We start from the raw sequence: 21,692 nt of genomic DNA, 5'->3' as shown, positions 1-21,692 counted from the left end.
AATAATTTTATAAGAGATGTAATTTGTTTAACCACTTCAGCCTTCAATCGTTTTCACTTTATGCATCCGAGCAATTTTCACCTCCCATTCATTAGCCTATAACTTTATCACTACTTATCACAATGAACTGATCTATATCTTGTTTTTTCCGCCACCAATTAGGCTTTCTTTGGGGGGTACATTTTCCTAAGAACCACTTTACTGTAAATGCATTTTAACAGGAAGAATAAGAAAAAAACGGAAAAAATTCATTATTTCTTAGTTTTCAGCCATTATAGTTTTAAAATAATACATGCCTCCATAATTAAAACTCACGTATTGTATTTGCCCATATATCCCGGTTATTACACCGTTAAAATTATGTCCCTATCACAATGTATGGCGACAATATTTTATTTGGAAATAAAGGTGATTTTTTTTCCGTTTTGCATCTATTACTATTTACAAGTTTAAAATTAAAAAAAATTAGAAATATTTCATCTTTACATTGATATTTAATAAGTTTAGACCCTTAGGTAAATATTTACATGTTTTTTTTTTATTGTAATGTTTTATTTTGTTTTTTTTGTATTAAACATTTTATTTGGGTATTTTTGGGAGGGTGGGATGTAAGCCATAGTTTTATAATGTAAATGTGTCTTGAGTTTTATTTTTTTCACTTGTAGTTGTAGTTTTACTTTTTGGCCACAAGATAGCGGCCATGAGGTGTTTACATGACGTCACTCTAAGCGTAACACACGCTTAGAGTGACGTATGGGGGACGTTACAGCCAGAAAAAGCACAGCTTCCGAGAGAACCTGTCGCTTTTTCAGCGGGGGAGAGCAATCAGTGATCGGGCACCATAGCCCGATTCACTGATTGTCAGGCTAACGAACCGCGGCCAGGAGCGCGCGTGCGATCGGCCGCGGGAGCGCGCGGACGCGCACATGGCCTCCTGGGCGTAGCTACTACGTCCAGGAGGACAAAGTAGTTAAATAAGTGCATTGAAATGTTAAAGAGACTCTGTAACCAAATTTTCAGCCTTAAGGCTCATACACACATCAGACTATAGTCTTTGGAAACTGAAAGATCACAGACCAATCTTACCACCCTTCATGTAGTATGAGAGCCATACTCTACACAGTCTTTTCTATGGAGCTGAACTCCACATCAGAAAAAAAATCTTTGCAAGATGCTGCACGCACAGATGCTGTACAGACACAAAAGATCAGTATCTGCAAAAGATCTGTTCCTGCCAAAAATCCATTCCTGCAAATTGCATTCATAGTCTATGAGATCTGCAGTTCATCATACACACATGATTTAACTGACATTCATCTGCAGATCAAGCAATCATCCGCAGATCTGAAAATCCATCCTGGTGGATCTGATCTGCAGATGAATGTCAGTTAAATCATGTGTGTATGATGATCTGCAGATCTCATAGACTATCATTGCAATTTGCAGGAATGGATTTTTGGCAGGAACAGATCTTTTGCAGATAATGATCTTTTGTGTCTGTACAGAATCTGTGTGTGCAGCATCTTGCAAAGATTTTTTTCTGATGTGGAGTTCAGCTCCATAGAAAAGACTGTGTAGAGTATGGCTCTCGTACTACATGAAGAGTGGTAAGATTGGTCTGTGATCTTTTATTTTCAAAGACTATAGTCTGATGTGTGTATGCACCTTTAGTTCTTGTATCCTATAAGTTCCTTTGCCTGTTCTAATGTGCTCTGGCTCACTGCAGCTTTTCCTAATTGCACAGTGGCTGTGTTATATCTCTGTTATATGATCTAATCTGTTCTCTTCTGTCGGCACAGTCGGGCTAAAGCTGGAATGTGCAGGGCTGCCTATGATTGGTAGAAGCTATGCACACCCCCTCCAGGCCCCCTGCAGGCTCTGTGTGACTCACACACTCTGCTTATGTGAGCCTATCAAAAGCTGGTTAGTTTGTTTGTAAACACTGCCCAAAACTTCAATTACAAGCCAGGTTTGCAGCAGAGAGTGGCAGAAACAGCACAGAGGGGCCCAGGAGAACATAATGAATAGAATGGTATGCTTTTTGCTGTAAAAATGTTAGAGTACAGATTCTCTTTAAGTTTACCCCTGTAACTATTGTCCGCTTTTTTTTACCAACTCTGTATGATTTTCTATCTCCCTTTGCTCATGAAATCAATTAATTTGATATGTCATTGAATTTGGAGATGGCTACAAATTAAATTATACAGTAGTACTATACTCTACATATGCACTCCCTGCAGTGCTGTTGTGAATCCAATAAGAATGCTGTGCACATTGAACGCATAGGTGTTGTCTAGCTTCCATAAACCTGGTTTAGATTGTGCATAAAAAAATGGTTGATAGAGGAAGAATCCCCTCATTTGCCTGCAGAGTATACCCGCACATTGATTTTTAGATGTACCAACAGTTAGATTGCCTAGTGCCCAATCGATGTTCTTTGTTCCTGTCTGCACCCTAAGTACTCTTACCAAGGACTAGTTTTGATTTCTATTAAATACTCTACTGTATACTCTACTCTATAGCTATATCCTACTCTCCATATCCTGGTGTACATAAAATACACAGAGGTATGCTTATACAGTACAAAGTAAAGTTAGAATGCCTCAACACATTGGCCTCAATTCACTAAGATCATGCTGGAGATAATAAGGCAAGAGAAAACTTACCTCCACACCCTGTGAGTTATCTTATCTCTTCATTCCTTACTTTACCTCCCCTGTAGTTAATTTACCGTCTCTGTAGTTGATTTACCTCCTCTCTAGTTATTTTCACCTGCAGTTAATTAACAGCCTGTCTTTAACTCTGGAGTTATTTTAAGTATTGGAGAGTTAACTTAAAGGCAGAAGAGTTAACTTTAGGTTTGCCTGAGGTAAAATGTTGCCTGAATACTACATGCCTTATCACCATGGTAACGACTCTAGAAACGTTATTAAAGACAGGAGATAAGCTTAGTGAATTGAGGCCATTGGCCTCAATTCACTAAGATCATGCTGGAGATAATAAGGCAAGAGAAAACTTACCTCCACACAGTGAGAGAGTTATTTTATCTCTTCATTCCTTAAGTTACCTCTTCTGTAGTTAATTTACCTCCTCTGTAGTTATTTTCACCCGCTCTTAATAAACAGCTCGTCTTTAACTCAGGAGTTATTTTAAGGATTGAAGAGTGAACTTAAAGACAGAAGAGTTAACTTTAGGTTTGCCTGAGGTAAAATGTTTCCTGAATACGACATGCCTCATCACCATGGTGATAACTCTAGAAATGTTATTAACCCTCCTGGCGGTTAATTTTTTTTTGCCATATAGGCAAAAATCCCTTTTTTTTATTTATTTTTTTTGTTTCATTTAAAGCTACCAGAGTGGTAGCTACATGAAACACCACTAGAGGGCGCATGTGTCCCTCTAGTGTGATCGTCGCTGGCATCAATAGCAAACAGGGGAACGCGTATATAACGCGCTCCCCTGTTTGGCTTCTTCGTTCGCCATGGCGACGATCGGAATGACATCATGGACGTCAGCCGACGTCCTGACATCAGATGCCTCCGATCCAGCCCATAGCGCTGCCCGGAACTCATTGGTCCGGGCAGCGCAGGGCTCTGGCGGGGGCCCTCTTGCGCCGCTGCGTGCGGGCGATCGCCGCAGAGCGGCGGCGATCAAGCTGTACGCGCGGCTAGCAAAGTGCTAGCTGCGCATACAGCATTTTAAATGGAGCAAATCGCCCCACCAGGGGCTGAGATATCTTCCTGCGCGGCATAGCCCGAGCTCAGCTCGGGCTTACTGCCAGGAAGGTTAAAGACAGGAGATAAGCTTAGTGAATTGAGGTCATTGTCTGTTTAACCATATCAGCCCTTTCACCTTATGGATAAGAGGAATTTTCACATTTCAGCACTCCTCCCTTTCATTTCCCAATGACTTATTACTACTTATCACAACAAAATGATCTATACCTTCTTTTTTCTGCCATTAATTAGGCTCTCTTTGGGTGGTACATTATGCTATTTTATTCTAAATGCATTATAATGGGAATAATAAGAAAACAAATAGAAAAAAAAACATTATTTCTCAGTTTTCAGCCATTATAGTTTTAAAAGTATACATGCTACTGTAATTAAAATCTACACATTTTATTTGGCCATTTGGCCCGGTTATTGCAACATTAAAATTATATCCCTAGTATAATGTATGGTGATAATATTTTATTTGGAAATGGGTGCATTTTTTCAGTTTTACATCCATCACTAATTTTTAGCCCATAATTTTATAATATGCCTTCTTGACATACATATTAAAAAAAAGTTATTCCCTAAAGTCAAAGGGTGTAATGTTACTATTTGTCCCCGCTCAGTACTTCCTATTCGCGTACAATAAATACACTATACGAAGTAATGTGTTGCTACATTGTAACTAGGGAACTGACGCAGGCATCAATGGATTCCTGCGGTCAAGGTGGCCTAGAGGGGAGATTAATAAATGGGAACTTTGTTCCCATTCGTAAATATAATGATCGGCGGTGGGAGGAAGCACGGTGGCTCTATTTAAGAATGAACACTGTTTTTGAACTAAAACAGTGTTCATTCTCAGCGGACATGTACGTATTGGCTCAGGGAACTTTTGTCCTCTGCAGCCAATCCCCCCTTTTGCGGGCAACGACCCAATTGCAGGCTCCTGCGCTCACGATCGCGTGCACAGCCCCCCCAAACTGCAGGGACGTGGCTATGGCATCCCTGCGGCTTTAGCAGCTGCTACTGCGGATGTGAGGCTCACGTCCGAGTGGTAGAAATGGTTAATAAAATTCAATGGAAATCTGTGTCAGCTGGGTACCGGTGCATAGCTTAATACCCCTGGCCTTTTCTATATCAGATATAGAAAAAAAGCAAAGGCCTTTTTCTGCACAGTGGCAGAGCTACATGTCTGAATCTGGCTGATATGGGGCTCCAGTGAATCTCACCATACAATGTGACGGGGCATTCATGTTGGCAATGCCAGGCTGGGATGGCCGACAGGGTAGAGTGTCACTTGTCTTGCCAGGAGGTTTGTTTTGTTACCAAAAGCAGATTCCAGCTTAATATAGCTTTAAAATTACTAAGCTTTGGCAGTGATGAAATCTATATAACAAGATTGTTATACGATAATTAGAGGCGTCGGGAGTTGGTGATATTATAAACTGAGGATTCGGATTGAAGACGGATGATTTTTCTACCATCTCCACGGCCCTGCTTGTAATTATTATGTACATATTCAATTAGAGAAAAAGTGAAAATTAAATAATAAAAAAAACCAAAAACAAACATTGTGTAGTTCAAAACATCAGTACAGAAAACTGAACTATTCAGGTCTTGCCTATAACCTAACGCCATCACTAGCTGTTAGCATTGGGACTGTTGATAATCTTTTTGAGTGCCCAGTTTCTAGGATGCTTAGATGAGTTCTACTAAGCATGAAAATGATCAATGACTCAAGGGAACCCAGTAGTTGCGGCTCAGTTACAAGCAGCTGAGTTTAAAGGAAAGGTCCACGCAAAATAAAAAAATGAGTTTCACTTACCTGGGGCTTCTACCAGCCCCCTGCAGCCATCCTGTGCCCTCGTAGTCACTCACTGCTGCTCCAGTCCTCTGCTGGCAGCTTGCTGACCTCGGAGGTCGGCGGGACACATTGCGTACAAGCTGCCAGCGGGGGACTGGAGCAGCAGTGAGTGACTACGAGGGCACAGGATGGCTGGATGGGGCTGGTAGAAGCCCCAGGTAAGTGAAACTATTTTTTTTATTTTGCTTGGACCTTCCCTTTAATTAGCTTGGTCACTGGAAAGTTGCATGCTTACTCAAATTTAAAGCTCATCTCAACTCAGCATTCTAAGGATACATTGGACAGCAGAGATATAACATGCTACACTAGTAGTTCACATGATGCAAAACTTTTGTAACTACGGCTATCAACTTTTTTTGTATTTCAGAAACAGTTGGAAGAGAGCACAACTAGAATCCAGAAGGCTTTCACTAAAGAGGAGGTGCCCAAAGCTTCAACAGTAGCCCCAATCAAGTTTGCTTCATGGAATCAGCCTGCTCTAGATGACTATACAGAAGATCAATTCTCAGAATCGCAGTTACAGGTGACACATCTATGTTTAAAGAAGCACTCCATGAAGTCTCATTAGTTTGGTACTAAGTAGAAATTACATTTGTATCTTACATCTTTTGCCCTGCAAAAGTTTTATATGTTCGACCTTTCCAGCTGGTAGACTTGCCTACCTTAAAGCAAATCTGAAGTGTATTTATAATAATAATAATAATAAAAAGATACCTATGGAGAGCAAAGGATCTGGGTCCTATAGAGCCTTCCCATTCCTCTCACGGTCCACTCTTTCCAGCGCTGTCACCCCCATTCAAATTTGCCACCACGGGAGATTTCGGAAGGTTTCGGGAGTCCAAATGCTCCTGAATACAGGAGGCTTCATACTGCGGATGCGCCAGCATGCACAGTAGGTAACAGCCTATCTTTGGGAGCACTCGGGCTCCTGAACTCTCGCAGAGACGTATACAACCAATGGGTTGAATACTTCTAAATTGGAGTTTTGACACTGGAACGAGGGGATCTTGAGAGGAACGGGAAGGTTTCCTTCTCCATAGGTGAGTATCTGTTGTTTTTTGTTTTGAATTCCATTCAGATTTGCTTTAATGAGTCTTTATTTTGGTCCTTTGTGCATCATGTAGTAGATGCTGTAGCAGGGAAGCTACAGGATAAGTCTAGCACCCAAATCCCTAAAGTAGAGAATAACCAAAGTCTACTAAATGAGCCAGGCTGAGATTAATCTTGAGGACTGCAGGGCTAAACCCCCCTAGTGACCAGGCCATTTTTTAGTAAAATTGGCCACTGCAGCTTTAAGGCCAAGCTGCAGGGCCGCACAACACTGCACACAAGTGATTCCACCCCCCCCCCCCTTTCTCCCCACCAACAGAGCTCTCTGTTGGTGGGGTCTGATTGCTCCCCCCATGTTTGTTTTTTTTATAATAAATATTATTGTTTGTTTGTTTTTTATAAAAATCCCTGTTTCTTTAAAACCCCTCCCTCCCCACAGCCAGCCAATTACGGCGATCGGTTGTCATAGGCTTAGTGTAAATAGACGGCGTGAAACAGTCCGCTCGGAGACTAAAGAGGGGGCGGACCTCCGCCCTACAAGCATGAGATGCGCGCGCAGCGTGCGCACGATCTCATGCAAATTACAGCCCCAGGACTTTATGCCAATCAGCGTTAGGCAGTCCTGAGGCTGCCGCCGCGGCCACGCCCCTTCGGCGTGACGCGGTCGGAAAAAGGTTAAACAGCTGTTGCATAATCTACTTTGGTGCCAAGTTAATTTTGGCACTGCTGTATTCAGCTAAAGGAGAAGCAGCTAATCGCATGTGGCCATCCAGACTATGTTCACTCACTGTCAGGTGCATACGTCAGGGGCCCTCAGCCCAATCCACAGACCTTCACACCAACTATGCTGACTGTATTAATTAAAGCATATAACTAGAAACTGCAAGCTCTTAATGCATTTCACACGCTTCAGTGCTTACTTGTAGGGTCACTGGCTAACAGCTGACACATCAGTTAAATAGGAACAGGCAACCAATCAACAAGTTCAGTTGTACAGTATCATCCCCACCCCTGACCCATCAAACAGTGCCAGCTAAAATGTATATCCTTCATTTAACCACTTGAGGACCTAGGGCTTTACCCCCCTTAAGGACCGGCCACTTTTTTTCCATTCAGACCACTGCAGCTTTCACGGTTTGTTGCTCGCTCATACAACCTACCACCTAAATGAATTTTGGCTCCTTTTCTTGTCACTAATAAAGCTTTCTTTTGGTGCTATTTGATTGCTCCTGCGATTTTTACTTTTTATTATATTCATCAAAAAAGACATGAATTTTGGCAAAAAAATGATTTTTTTAACTTTCTGTGCTGACATTTTTCAAATAAAGTAAAATTTTTGTATACATGCAGCGCGAAAAATGTGGACAAACATGTTTTTGATTAAAAAAAAAACATTCAGTGTATATTTATTGGTTTGGGTAAAAGTTATAGCGTTTACAAACTATGGTGCAAAAAGTGAATTTTCCCATTTTCAAGCATCTATGACTTTTCTGACCACCTGACATTTTTCATGAGGGGCTAGAATTCCAGGATAGTATAAATACCCCCCAAATGACCCCATTTTGGAAAGAAGACATCCCAAAGTATTCACTGAGAGGCATAGTGAGTTCATAGAAGATATTAATTTTTGTCACAAGTAAGCGGAAAATGACACTTTGTGACAAAAAAAAAAAAAGTTTCCATTTCTTCTAACTTGCGACAAAAAAAAATGAAATCTGCCACGGACTCACCATGCCCCTCTCTGAATACCTTGAAGTGTCTACTTTCCAAAATGGGGTCATTTGTGGGGTGTGTTTACTGTCCTCGCATTTTGGGGGGTGCTAATTTGTAAGCACCCCTGTAAAGCCTAAAGGTGCTCATTGGACTTTGGGCCCCTTAGCGCAGTTAGGCTGCAAAAAAGTGCCACACATGTGGTATTGCCGTACTCAGGAGAAGTAGTATAATGTGTTTTGGGGTGTATTTTTACACATACCGATGCTGGGTGGGAGAAATATCTCTGTAAATGACAATTTTTAAATTTTTTTTACACACAATTGTCCATTTACAGAGATCTTTCTCCCACTCAGCATGGGTTTGTGTACAAATACACCCCAAAACACATTATACTAGTTCTCCTGAGTACGGCGATACCACATGTGTGGCACTTTTTTGCACCCTAACTGCGCTAAGGGGCCCAAAGTCCAATGAGTACCTTTAGGATTTTACAGGTCATTTTGAGAAATTTCGTTTCAAGACTACTCCTCACGGTTTAGGGCCCCTAAAATGCCAGGACAGTATAGGAACCCCACAAATGACCCCATTTTAGAAAGAAGACACCCCAAGGTATTCAGTTAGTAGTACGGTGAGTTCATAGAAGATTTTATTTTTTGTCACAAGTTAGCGGAAAATGACACTTTGTGAAAAAAAACCAATAAAAATCAATTTCCGCTAACTTGTGACAAAAAATAAAATCTTCTATGAACTCACCGTACTACTAACAGAACACCTTCGGTGTCTTCTTTCTAAAATGGTGTCATTTGTGGGGTTCCTATACTGTCCTGGCTTTTTAGGGGCCCTAAACCGTGAGGAGTAGTCTTGAAACGAAATTTCTCAAAATGACCTGTAAAATCCTAAAGGTACTCATTGGACTTTGGGCCCCTTAGCGCAGTTAGGGTGCAAAAAAGTGCCACACATGTGGTATCGCCGTACTCGGTAGAAGTAGTACAATGTGTTTTGGGGTGTATTTTTACACATTCCCATGCTGGGTGGGAGAAATAACTCTGTAAATGGACAATTGTGTGTAAAAAAAATCAAAAGATTGTCATTTACAGAGGTATTTCTCCCACCCAGCATGGGTATGTGTAAAAATACACCTCAAAACACATTGTACTACTTCTCCTGAGTACGGCGATACCACATGTGTGGCACTTTTTTGCACCCTAACTGCACTAAGGGGCCCAAAGTCCAATGAGTACCTTTAGGATTTGACAGGTCATTTTTGTTTCAAGACTACTCCTCACGGTTTAGGGCCCCTAAAATGCCAGGGCAGTATAGGAACCCCACTAATGACCCCATTTTAGAAAGAAGACACCCCAAGGTATTCCGTTAGGAGTATGGTGAGTTCATAGAAGTTTTTATTTTTTTGTCACAAGTTAGCGGAAATTGATTTTAATTGTTTTTTTTCACAAAGTGTCATTTTCCGCTAACTTGTGACAAAAAATAAAATCTTCTATGAACTCACCATACTCCGTACGGAATACCTTTGGGTGTCTTCTTTCTAGAATGGCGCTACACCCGCTACTGCTGGAATTCTGTTTTGTCCCCACTTTATTGCCTGATGAAGCGGGCTCGGCCTGCGAAATGCGTTGCACTTTTGGGGTACCATATAATAAATGTGATTGCTACTTTTCAGACAGTCTTTCGTGTCTGCTTTATGGAGGTAAGTCCACCGCTTCCTCCAAGCAAATTTTAAAGGTTTTATCCACTTTTATTCTGCTGGCGCCTCTGTTCTCCTACTGCAAAATCGTGTCCACCCCTGGTGGAGGGGTGATCTACCCCTTTTTGTCATCTACAGAGAGCGACTTCTTAATCCTGAGTGAGGACAGGTCTAATCTCCTCACCTGCTTATACAGTGGTTGCCTGTGTGGTAACCCACGTTTGTGAGTATATTCTTCTCACTGATTTGCCTTACTTCGTTTATGTTTTAACATACTACACTATATTGGGCTCTCGGTTTCTCTATATTTTATCTTTCTAGAATAAGGTCATTTGTGGGGTTCCTATACTGCCCTGGCATTTTAGGGGCCCTAAACCGTGAGGAGTAGTCTTGAAACCAAATGTCGCAAAATGACCTGTGAAATCCTAAAGGTACTCATTGGACTTTGGGCCCCTTAGCGTACTTAGGGTGTAAAAAAGTGCCACACGTGGTACCGCTGTACTCAGGAGAAGTAGTATAATGTGTTTTGGGGTGTATTTTTACACATACCCATGCTAAGTGGGAGAAATATCTCTGTAAATGACAATTGTTTGATTTTTTTTTTACACAAAATTGTTCATTTACATAGAAATTTCTCCCACCCAGCATGGGTATGTGTAAAAATACACCCCAAAACACATTATACTACTTTTCCTGAGTACGGCGGTACCACATATGTGACACTTTTTTGCAGCCTAGGTGCGCTAAGGTGCCCAACGTCCTATTCACAGGTCATTTTGAGGCATTTGTTTTCTAGACTACTCCTCGCGGTTTTAGGGCCCCTAAAATGCCAGGGCAGTATAGGAACCCCACAAGTGACCCCATTTTAGAAAGAAGACACCCCAAGGTATTCCGTTAGGTGTATGGCGAGTTCATAGAAGATTTTATTTTTTTGTCACAAGTTAGTGAAAAATGACACTTTGTGAAAAAAAACCAATAAAAATCAATTTCCGCTAACTTTTGACAAAAAATAAAATCTTCTATGAACTCGTCATACACCTAACAGAATACCTTGGGGTGTCTTTTTTTCTAAAATGGGGTCACTTGTAGGGTTCCCATACCGCCCTGGCATTTTACGGGCCCAAAACCGTGAGTAGTCTGGAAACCAAATGTCTCAAAATGACTGTTCAGGGGTATAAGCATCTGCAAATTTTGATGACAGGTGGTCTATGAGGGGGCGAATTTTGTGGAACCGGTCATAAGCAGGGTGGCCTTTTAGATGACTGGTTGTATTGGGCCTGATCTGATGGATAGGAGTGCTAGGGGGGTGACAGGAGGTGATTGATGGGTGTCTCAGGGGGTGGTTAGAGGGGAAAATAGATGCAATCAATGCACTGGGGAGGTGATCGGAAGGGGGTCTGAGGGGGATCTGAGGGTTTGGCCGAGTGATCAGGAGCCCACACGGGGCAAATTAGGGCCTGATCTGATGGGTAGGTGTGCTAGGGGGTGACAGGAGGTGATTGATGGGTGTCTCAAGGTGTGATTAGAGGGGGGAATAGATGCAAGCAATGCACTGGCGAGGTGATCAGGGCTGGGGTCTGAGGGCATTCTGAGGGTGTGGGCGGGTGATTGAGTGCCCTAGGGGCAGATAGGGGTCTAATCTGATAGGTAGCAGTGACAGGGGGTGATTGATGGGTAATTAGTGGGTGTTTAGGGTAGAGAACAGATGTAAACACTGCACTTGGGAGGTGATCGGACGTCGGATCTGCGGGCGATCTATTGGTGTGGGTGGGTGATCAGATTGCCCGCAAGGGGCAGGTTAGGGGCTGATTGATGGGTGGCAGTGACAGCAGGTGATTGATGGGTGGCAGTGACAGGGGGTGAATGATGGGTGGCAGTGACAGGGGGTGATTGATAGGTGATTGACAGGAAATCAGTGGGTTATTACAGGGGAGAACAGATGTAAATATTGCACTGGCGAATTGATAAGGGGGGGTCTGAGGGCAATCTGAGCGTGTAGGCGGGTGATTGGGTGCCCGCAAGGGGCAGATTAGGGTCTGATCTGATGGGTAACAGTGACAGGTGGTGATAGGGGGTGATTGATGGGTAATTAGTGGGTGTTTAGAGGAGAGAATAGATGTAAACACTGCGCTTGGGTGGTGATCTGATGTCGGATCTGCAGGCGATCTATTGGTGTGGGTGGGTGATCAGATTGCCCGCAAGGGGCAGGTTAGGGGCTGATTGATGGGTGGCAGTGACAGGGGGTGATTGATGGGTGATTGACAGGTGATTGACAGGTGATCAGGGGGGATAGATGCATACAGTACATGGGGGGGGGGGGGTCTGGGGAGAATCTGAGGGGTGGGGGGGGGTGATCAGCAGGGGGCAGGGGGGGATAAAAAAAAATAGCGTTGACAGATAGTGACAGGGAGTGATTGATGGGTGATTAGGGGGGTGATTGGGTGCAAACAGGGGTCTGGGGGGTGGGCAGGGGGGGGGGTCTGATTAATGCTGTGGGCGATCTGGGGCAGGGGGGGGGGGAACAGTGTGCTTGGTGCAGACTAGGGTGGCTGCAGCCTGCCCTGGTGGTCCCTCGGACACTGGGACCACCAGGGCAGGAGGCAGCCTGTATAATACAGTTTGTAAACTGTACAAAGTGTATTATACACTTTGTATGCGGCGATCGTCGGGTTAACATCCCGCCGGCGCTTCCGTATGGCCGGCGGGATGTTGCGGCGGGTGAGCGGCGCCAGGCGGAGGCGGAGGATCGCGTCACTGATGACGCGATCGCTCCGCCCATGCACCTACAAGGACCGCCGCCATTTGTCAATACGGCGGTCCTTGCGGGGTCCACTTCCCGGCCGCCATTTGTCAATACAGCGGTCGGGAAGTGGTTAAAGAGCAACAACTGGATGTTGATACTGGAGTGCTCCCCATATGTATGTATACAATGCAATTGCAAATACAGATGTTAAATAGCTCGTATAAGTTTTTCATATACACTAAAACCTTTGAACCATAGGTTCAATAAATATGCACAGCATGTAAGACAAAGGACCCCAGGTCTAAACACGCAGTGGTTATGCACTTTATAATATACACGTGCACAGTATGCCATTTGAAATTTAGGTACAGGTAGTCCCTGGTTAAGGAACGAGATAGGGGCTGTATGTTTATTTTCAACCTGATTCTGTTTTTAAGTTGGAACACTGCACAATCTCTGTTCCCTGTGCTTCCCGTGCTTCCCGTGCCTCCAGTGCCCCTTCTGTGTCACCTCTGTTCCCCTGTTCTCTGTGTCTCCCTCTGTGCCACCTCTGCACCACCTTGGACCCCTGTCCCCCTTTGTGCCCTACTTCTGTCCCTGTTTGTGCCTCCTTTGTCCTAGTAATTTTACCAAGTTTAAAAAACAATTTTTTTTTCTTAAATTTAAAAACAAAAATTGTTCTCAAACTACAAGGTCTTTTTGAAAAAATGGACTTGTCCCCACATAATCACATTCAGGGCCGGTTCAAGTGGCCCTGTGGCAAACTTCAGCGTTTATATTCCATTCATTATTTATCCCCTGAGGAAGGGCTGGTGCACACTCCAAGAAATTCCCTATAGCATTGCATTAGCAAGAGCTTTTAAAATCTCTAGCGTTTAAAAAGTTCTTGTAGTGTGCACCAGCCCGAACTCTGGGATGGAGTTAAAAGGTCCAGTATGCTTCTTGGTCGACTTAACATCTTGAATCTGTCTCCCCTTCTAACTGGAGCAGCTACCTGTAACAAAAACGTTGACAGCCAAGCTTTGCATTATGTATTTCAAAAACAGTTGGAAGAGACCACAACTAAAATCCAGAAGGCTTCCTCAAAGCAGGAGGTGCCTAAAGCCTCGACAGTAGCCCCGATCAAGCTTGCTTCATGGAATCAGCCTGTTCTAGATGAAGATACAGAAGAACTATTCTCTGAATCACAGTTACAGGTGACACATCTCTGTTTAAAGGAGCACTTTCATTGATTTGCGCATTCAGTAGATATTACCTTTGTATTTTACACATTTTGAAATGTTTTTGTCCAGCAAAAGGTTTATACTGTATGTTCGATCTTTCCAGCTGATAAACTCATCTACCTTAAAGGACTTACAAGGCCAGACAGGCAAAAATAGATCAGTACCTGTCAGCTTTTTAATTCCATAGAGGACGCCATCCTTTCTCTCCATTTTGTTCCAATGCCATTATAATCCTTGTACTGGTCCCAGGTTGGGTCCCGACCCCATCGTATGGGTCGTCTTATCACTCCCCTCCTAAGATGGCCACCGAGCTGAGCCGCGGCTGCGCAGTACGCATGGACGCGAGTGCGGCTGCGCAGCTCTCAGCCCTCCTCCAGGAGGAGGCGGAGTACACGGCTGGAAGAGGGCTGAGAGCTGCGCAGCCGCACTCGCGTTCATGCGTACTGCGCATCCGCGGGCTCAGCTTGGTGGCCATCTTAGGAGAGGAGTGATAAGACGACCCGTACGATGGGGTCGGGACCCGACCTGCGGTCATACAAGGATTATAATGGCAGCAGAACAAAACGGAGGGTGAAGATGGCGTCAATATAAAAACCTTTAAGGACCAGAGCAGGACCGACATATAAAAACCCTTAAGGACCAGAGTTTTGACCTTTGAGCTATATCCCTATTCAATCACCACCTGCCTAACCCTAAGACCTCTCTCTACTGATGCTAAACTCTAAGACCACCCTCTATCCATGCCTATCCCTTGAATGTATAGGTAGAGGGAGGTTTTAGGGTTAGACATTGATAGAGGTCTTCGTGTTAGGCATCAGTAGAGGTAGGTTTCAGGGTTAGGAATCGGTAGAGGGAGGTCTTAGGTTTAGGTCTCGGTAAAGGGGAGGTCTTAGGGTCAGGCATAGGTAGAAGGAGGGTTCTGTGTGAGAGTAAGATTAGGTTAATAAATGTAAAATATCAGTAAACATTGCCGATATTTTAGTATCGGAATTAAATAGTAGAATATCTGTAATTTTGCCAATATTTTCCTAGTGGCAATCCCCCACACCCTTTTTTTCCAGGTGCCTTTTTTTACATGTACACGTGAAATCTACCCTCTGAAGGTTAATTTAAACTTCATAGCAGGAAGTTAATTTTAAAGCGAACCTGAACTGAAAATAAAAAGTCAAAATAAACATACACAGGTCATACTTACATCCCATGTAGTCTGCTCATCAATCTCTTTCTCCTCTCCGGCGTCCTGTTTGTCCACTGTGATCGATGGAATTCTCTGTCCTCCATTTTTAAAATGGCCATTACCCCATAATAGCTTCCTGGTCAGCATACTGTTAAACTGTTATATTGCCCACTTGAGCCATAGGGAAACATGGACATTACCTTGCACATTCAGTTGTAACTGACAGCAGCTGATATATAACTGACAGCAACTGTTATATTTCAGTTCTGACAAAATCTTGTCAGAACTGGAAGGGATCACTGTAAGAAGAAAATGGTGAGCGTCTGAGAGGAACTGATGGCGAGGTAAGAGTGTAATATTCATTTGCAGCTACATCATGTGTTTATTTTAAATAATTTTACTCAGTTCAGGTTCCCTTTAAGCAAAAAAAAAAAAGTTTAATAGTATTGTTTTACATAAATAGGGGAGATTTATTTGCTACACCCTGAAGTTTTCCCTTGAGCAAGAGCAATACTAATAATAATTTAACTTGCATACTATGCACTGCAAAATATTCTAAATAGGCTAGAATGCTTCTTGCATGTCAGCATATTTGTTGACAGGTGATTTCTAAACTGAAGTCTAGCTGCCCTGGAGGTATTGTTCCTGTGCTGAATGCTAGGTTTTTTTTCTCACACCAGAGTGGCTGCCCCTTTTATTTACAGCATCAGTGCATAAATTAAGTGAGGAACGAGCAGCATTAAGTCGGTGGTTGTTGATAGATGGACACTGTGACTGTTAATCTCTATCTGCCAGAACCCACTTCCTGTGCATTCTAGTAGATGCTACACAGTTATGCTATCCCTTATTACTACGTAATAGAACTAAAATTCTAATTTGGCCACACACAATACCAATTTTATGGCAGTTCTATAAAAACGATCGGATTTCCCAAAACATCGAAAGCTTTTTTTTTTTTTTTCTTTTTTTTTTTTAATTCCAGCAAGAAATCCTATTCGATTTAAGAAGATTAAGGCCTCTTTCACAGTGCGCCGTTTAAGTTGCCCGTTAGAAAATGTTTTAACGTGGACTAACGCACAGCAATATTAAGTCTGTGCAACAATCACAGTGCACACGTAGCGTTGTGTGTAACGTGTAGCAATATTGAGAAGGTGCTGCATGCTGTGCATTTAGCAATAAATCTGCTGCATTGCGTGTGTTGCTCAGTAATGTTTTTTTTTTTTTTTTATGTAACGCATGTGCCGTTTTCGTTCCATCAATGTGCGACGAAAACGGCGCACCAAACGCAGGGCTAAAGAATGTACTATATATAAATTTTATTAACTTCCCTGGCGGTAAGCCTGACCTACGTTCAGGCTCACCGCCGCAGGGAATCACATGGCCCCGGGAGGTTTTTTTTTTAATAACAAGTGCTTTATATTGTTAAGCTAGCACTTCGCTAGCTAACCATGTGACCCAAGTGCCTCCGGCCCCCCCGATCACTGCGGTAATACGTACCCCCCAGGGATCCCGCGATGGCGCAGCCGCAGCCTTCACCCCCAGGCTTCGCTATGGGAAGGATCGGAACTGTGCATGACGTCGACTTCATGTCCGATCGTCGCCATAGCGACGAGTGAAGCTGAATGGAGAAGCTGCGTCTCTCGCGGGATCGCGGACCGGTAAATATAGCCGGCGGCGATCAGGGGGCTCAGAGAGATGTCGGGGCATTTGGGACACATAGTTAGCTATATTCCAATACAAGGATATGTATATCAAGAACATTGAAGAAACTTGAAAAATTTTATATATAAAAATACAATAAATCTTTATTGAAGACAACACCTGTGCAAAAATATTCATAAAAAGTATCCTTCAAGGAACATTTTCCATAGGAAAGAATGGCAAACAAGATTAGTGCAATTGTAAATATTGAGGCGACAACGTCGACTTGTTTCGGGATAGTCCCTTCATCAGGCCTCCACATGTAAAGATAAATCTGTATAGTTAACACTTATTCTTAAAAAAACATCTGGACAATATGAAGCCAGGTATGACCACTCATCCAATATTCAAACACAGGAACCGCACATGGCAGGAGCTGGAGGAGAAGCCTAGTGCTAGCTAACAAATAAAAACATTTTTTATAAAAAATAAAAATCCCTCCCGCAACTGCGTACCGCCAGGGAGGTTAATATATGCACCCAAGCAATTTTCTCAAAGTTTTCAATCATTTCTTTTCATAATTGGGGTAAAATTAAACACACGTGTGTGGTACATTGGTCAGCTTTTTCAAATGTTACAATCCATCAGAAAAATTGATTAAGACCCTTGAATTGAAAAGATGTTTAAAAAATTGTATGGTGTGTGGCTTTTCAATTCAAGAATTGCAATCAATTTTCTGACTGATTGCAACATTTAAAAAATCTGACCAATGTACCACACACGAATGTTAAATTTTTCCCCAATCAATAAAATGAAAACTCAGACAAAACAAATTGGATCTGTACATCAAGTAATTGACAATCTACCACATACCATAACATTTCCCTAAAAATTGATCAGAAAAATCCAACACTCCCAACCTTCTTTTTTTTTTTTTTTTTTTTTTATTTAAATTTTTATTTTGTCTTTAACATATATACAGCCAGCTCACATGACAATACAATTGCATTATGTTTACAGCCATATAAACTCTCATACAAACCAATCTGTGACACCAATAAAAATTCCTATATTGGCAATAATGTTTCTTTTGTTTCATTGGCGTCCTTTAGGTTTAATGCTATAAAGGATTTTTAGTTTTATGGGTTGGCTCATAGTTAAGCTCATTTTGGTCCCAAAAACCAACAATTTAGGCACTTTGTTGTAGGGTACTAAGTACTCACCGTCACAGCTAATCTGTACCAAAAACTGTAGCATGTTAATAAACTAAGGGGCCATATTTTCTCCCAACCTTCTTTTACTGAGTAAAAACAGGAAAATCAATCAGATTTCCTCGAACGAATGAAAATAAACTTAACATTTTTCGGGACAACTGATCATATTTATCGAATTGGTGTAAAATTGGCTTTAATTGTATGGTGTGTGGCCACCTTGAAGCTACATTTCCACTGTGCTCAGCATGCATCTTGCAGAACACAGCTGTGCAGCGTCTCACAAACTGAATGCCTCTATGCATGGCTATGGGATTCGGACAAGTTGCCCAAGATTATGCTGCATGCCGTCAGAATTTTCGGAGCCCGCTAATTCAGATGCTCCATGTTGACTTCAATAGGCTGCCAAATCACATCCAAATTCATGGGCAAGGTATCGGACCGTAATTGCAGCAGTGGAAACCTAGTCTTGAGCTTCGTTCACATGATGACGTGCTACCGTGCGCATTTGGAAGCACGTATGATGTGTGACATGCAAGAAGGGCATAGACAGCCCTTCTGACGTTCACATTATAGGGGCTGCGCAGCAGTGCGATGTGCTATCGCACTGCTGCATGCGTTCTGACTGCAAGCGCAGTGCTGTCTCATTCACTGTAGTGAATAGGATCAGCAGCGCTGATGGCGTGCGATCTTGCACATTGCATTCTGATCGCACAGCCATCTGTGTGTCATGATGTGAACGACCACACACCATACAATTTTCATGCAATCTGACTGTACAATTTTTATACAATCTTACCAACATCCATGTAATATGACAGCACTTGGTGATTGATTGTACAGCCAGATTGCATGAAAATTATATGGTGTGTGGCCACCTTAGGGTCCTTTTGCTCTCAGTTATAACTGAAAGACAACTGATTTTCAAAGTAATGCACATGTTTTCCTATGGCTCAGTTCCCACTATACAGGTTTTAGCTGAAGGCTTTTTCACAATGCACTACAATGGAGAATTAAGTGTAAAAGGGCCCTCAGGGTTAAAAAAACAACAATTTGTATAATGAATTTCAGTGCAATCGCAAATGCAGCTGTTAACCAGCCTCGTATAAGTTTTGCATGTACACTAAAACCTTTAAACCAATAAATATGCATATGCACAGCATGTAAGACACACAATCCTAGGTCTAAACATGCAATGCTTATGTACTTTATGTAAAAATGGTGAATACCGATTCACCCCACACGGCTCCAGATTTTTAAAAGGGGTGATCTTCTCAAGACCCTGAAAAAGAAAGCCAGTCATATCACCCCCATGTTGAACCCGAAAATGCTTAATGTTGCTTATGGACGTTTTTTTTTATTATTCAAATTTCAAACTTTTGTCTTCAGATATTGGTACAATTTTGTTTTTATTGTGTATGATAGATCTCAAAGTTGGAGCCTTTTGCATTTGCTTTGCTGTAAACTTTGCATCTTTCCCGCCCATTTGGGGGTAGCTGATAGGTGGTGCCAAGAGCTCAGGTCCTATATATTTGTTTGCAGTGCCATTTTATAACCAGATATGATTAAGGACTAGAGTTGTACGAAACATGTCAGCTTGAGATGTCTATGGTATTTTATTATGGATACCTCCCGTAATAAAGACGATTGACAGATAAGTACGGTATGTACTTCATAATATGCACATACTCGGCATGCAATTTGTATGACCCTAGGTCTAAACACACAGTGCACATGCACATACATATAGGTACATCCAAATGGGGTAAAACCAAAGAGAATACTGTAGCTGTATAACTAGTTATTCATAGAAATAAGTGATATTCCATTCATTATTACCAAAATCCCCTGACGAACTCTGGTATGGAGTTTAAAGGTCCAATATGCTTCTTGGCAACATAACGTCTTGAATTTGTCTCCCCCTCTAACCGGAGTAACTACCTGTCCTATAGCCAATACAGAAAAATAATTAAGACTGCTTCCATGGTGATCATTGAAATGCTTAGAAACACCAGTATCCTTATTATTTTCAATGTTGATTAATTGCTCCGTAACTTTCTCTCAAGGTCCTAATGGTTCTACCTACATATTGGACTTTGCAAACTCTGCACGAAATGAGATAAATTACGTATTTTGAATTGCAATTATCTCTTAATAGGGTATTTCTGTCCCCTCACACATAAAACTACTAAATTGTTGACACCAATATACAGTAACGACAATAGAGATGATCATTCCGATTCAGAACGCTGTTCCGAATGATCACCAAATCTGTCTACGTTTGAACCAAACCCAGGTAGTTTTTGGGGATACGAATAGCAGGAGTGTGTGTGCCATCTAAAGAAATATACATGCCTACAAAATACATGCAGTTTTGTTTCAAGTAGTATTTTATTAGGCTAATAATTTTTTTTCGTTTTTTTTAAATGTATTTTAGACTCCAAAAAGAAAACTACCCGAGTGGTTTGGGGTTCCTAAAGGCCATGCCGCCTCATCTAATGTTATGAAGAAAGCCAAAACTGGAAAAAAGAAAGGCCTGTTTGATTGAAATATTTGTCAGAACTGTCATGTATGTACATGTATGTACAGTGTAAACTTGCTACAAGGTAGCAACATTTTTCCATACTATACACTGTGAAATATTTTCACATAAGTTAGGAATACTAAGACTCAGTATTGTATTATCTTCAGTATAAGCATTTGTAATATATTGTCACAATCTGTGCATTCACTTGAGAAATGGGTTCAAATAAAAATGGTGTGTATAGAGTGAAGCAAGCTGCTTGCTATGTACCAGCACTGAAGACATTAAAGTGTCATTGTGATATGGTCAGTTTTGTAATATGGTACATATGTGTAAAAACACCAAACGATTTTTCAGATGAGTGCCATTCATATTTAGTAACCAGCTGACCAGTGAATTTCAGGATAACATTATAGTATTGCCTTGTTCCATTTCACCTGTTATCATTCTAGTTTTATTTTTCAAAAGGTTACTGGTTGTTTCAAGCTGATGATATGGAACACTATATCACTGGTTGTATGGTGTACAGCACTTTGCACTTTGATTATTGATTTCGCTGATCAAATGATCTCATTTGTGTTTCACTCCAGGCAAAGTTTTTGAAAGGACCAAAATGGCTATATTTTTTCCACTTGGGAAAGCAAGCATTTTATTGTTTTTTTTTTTTTTTTTACACTAAACAAAGCATTCAGATGTTATAGTTATATAATAGATTAAACTGAGGTGACATTAAAAAATTGGAGTTTGTGTTTGCTATCTTGTCAATGCATAATTTAAAGGTTTCACCAAGAAAATACATGTTCTCTGCCTGCAATCCTTTCTTGTGCAGTACATAGGGTACACACGTGTAATAGATTAATGTAAATCTCACAAGATGAACATGGTGGACAGGCAGAGTTGAGTTGTATTATGTAACTCATACTTGCCTGTATGACTTCATTTACTGCAAATCTTGTCTTGCCATAGTTTTTGGCCTCTTTAGCACTTTTTGTGCACTCATGGTTACTGAGTAGGGAGATGGTAGTTGGCATAACCCCATGGACTCCTATGGGAATGAGTGCTTATGGGGTCACACCACACAGAATCCAAATCATGAGTTTAAAAATGACAAAAGAAGGTAGTCCAGAA

General features: G+C 41.8%; 1 protein-coding gene across 1 annotated transcript in view; it reads left to right on the top strand.

Moving 5' to 3' along the window:
• The window catches only part of WRN (WRN RecQ like helicase), a 191,810-nt gene extending 170,532 nt beyond the window's left edge, over positions 1–21,278 (top strand). Inside the window, exons 31-33 of the mRNA XM_068233620.1 lie at positions 5,948–6,103; positions 13,835–13,984; positions 20,478–21,278. Of these exons, the coding sequence (XP_068089721.1) occupies positions 5,948–6,103; positions 13,835–13,984; positions 20,478–20,588 (417 nt within the window). The 3' untranslated portion in view covers positions 20,589–21,278. The remainder of the gene's footprint in view (positions 1–5,947; positions 6,104–13,834; positions 13,985–20,477) is intronic.
• The last annotated feature ends 414 nt before the right edge of the window (positions 21,279–21,692 follow it).

This window comes from Hyperolius riggenbachi, chromosome 1 (assembly GCF_040937935.1).
Source record: "Hyperolius riggenbachi isolate aHypRig1 chromosome 1, aHypRig1.pri, whole genome shotgun sequence".
In the NCBI taxonomy this organism is placed as follows: domain Eukaryota; kingdom Metazoa; phylum Chordata; class Amphibia; order Anura; family Hyperoliidae; genus Hyperolius; species Hyperolius riggenbachi.
The sequence above is the reverse complement of the archived record's forward strand: the minus strand, read 5'-3'. Positions and strand labels throughout refer to the sequence as shown.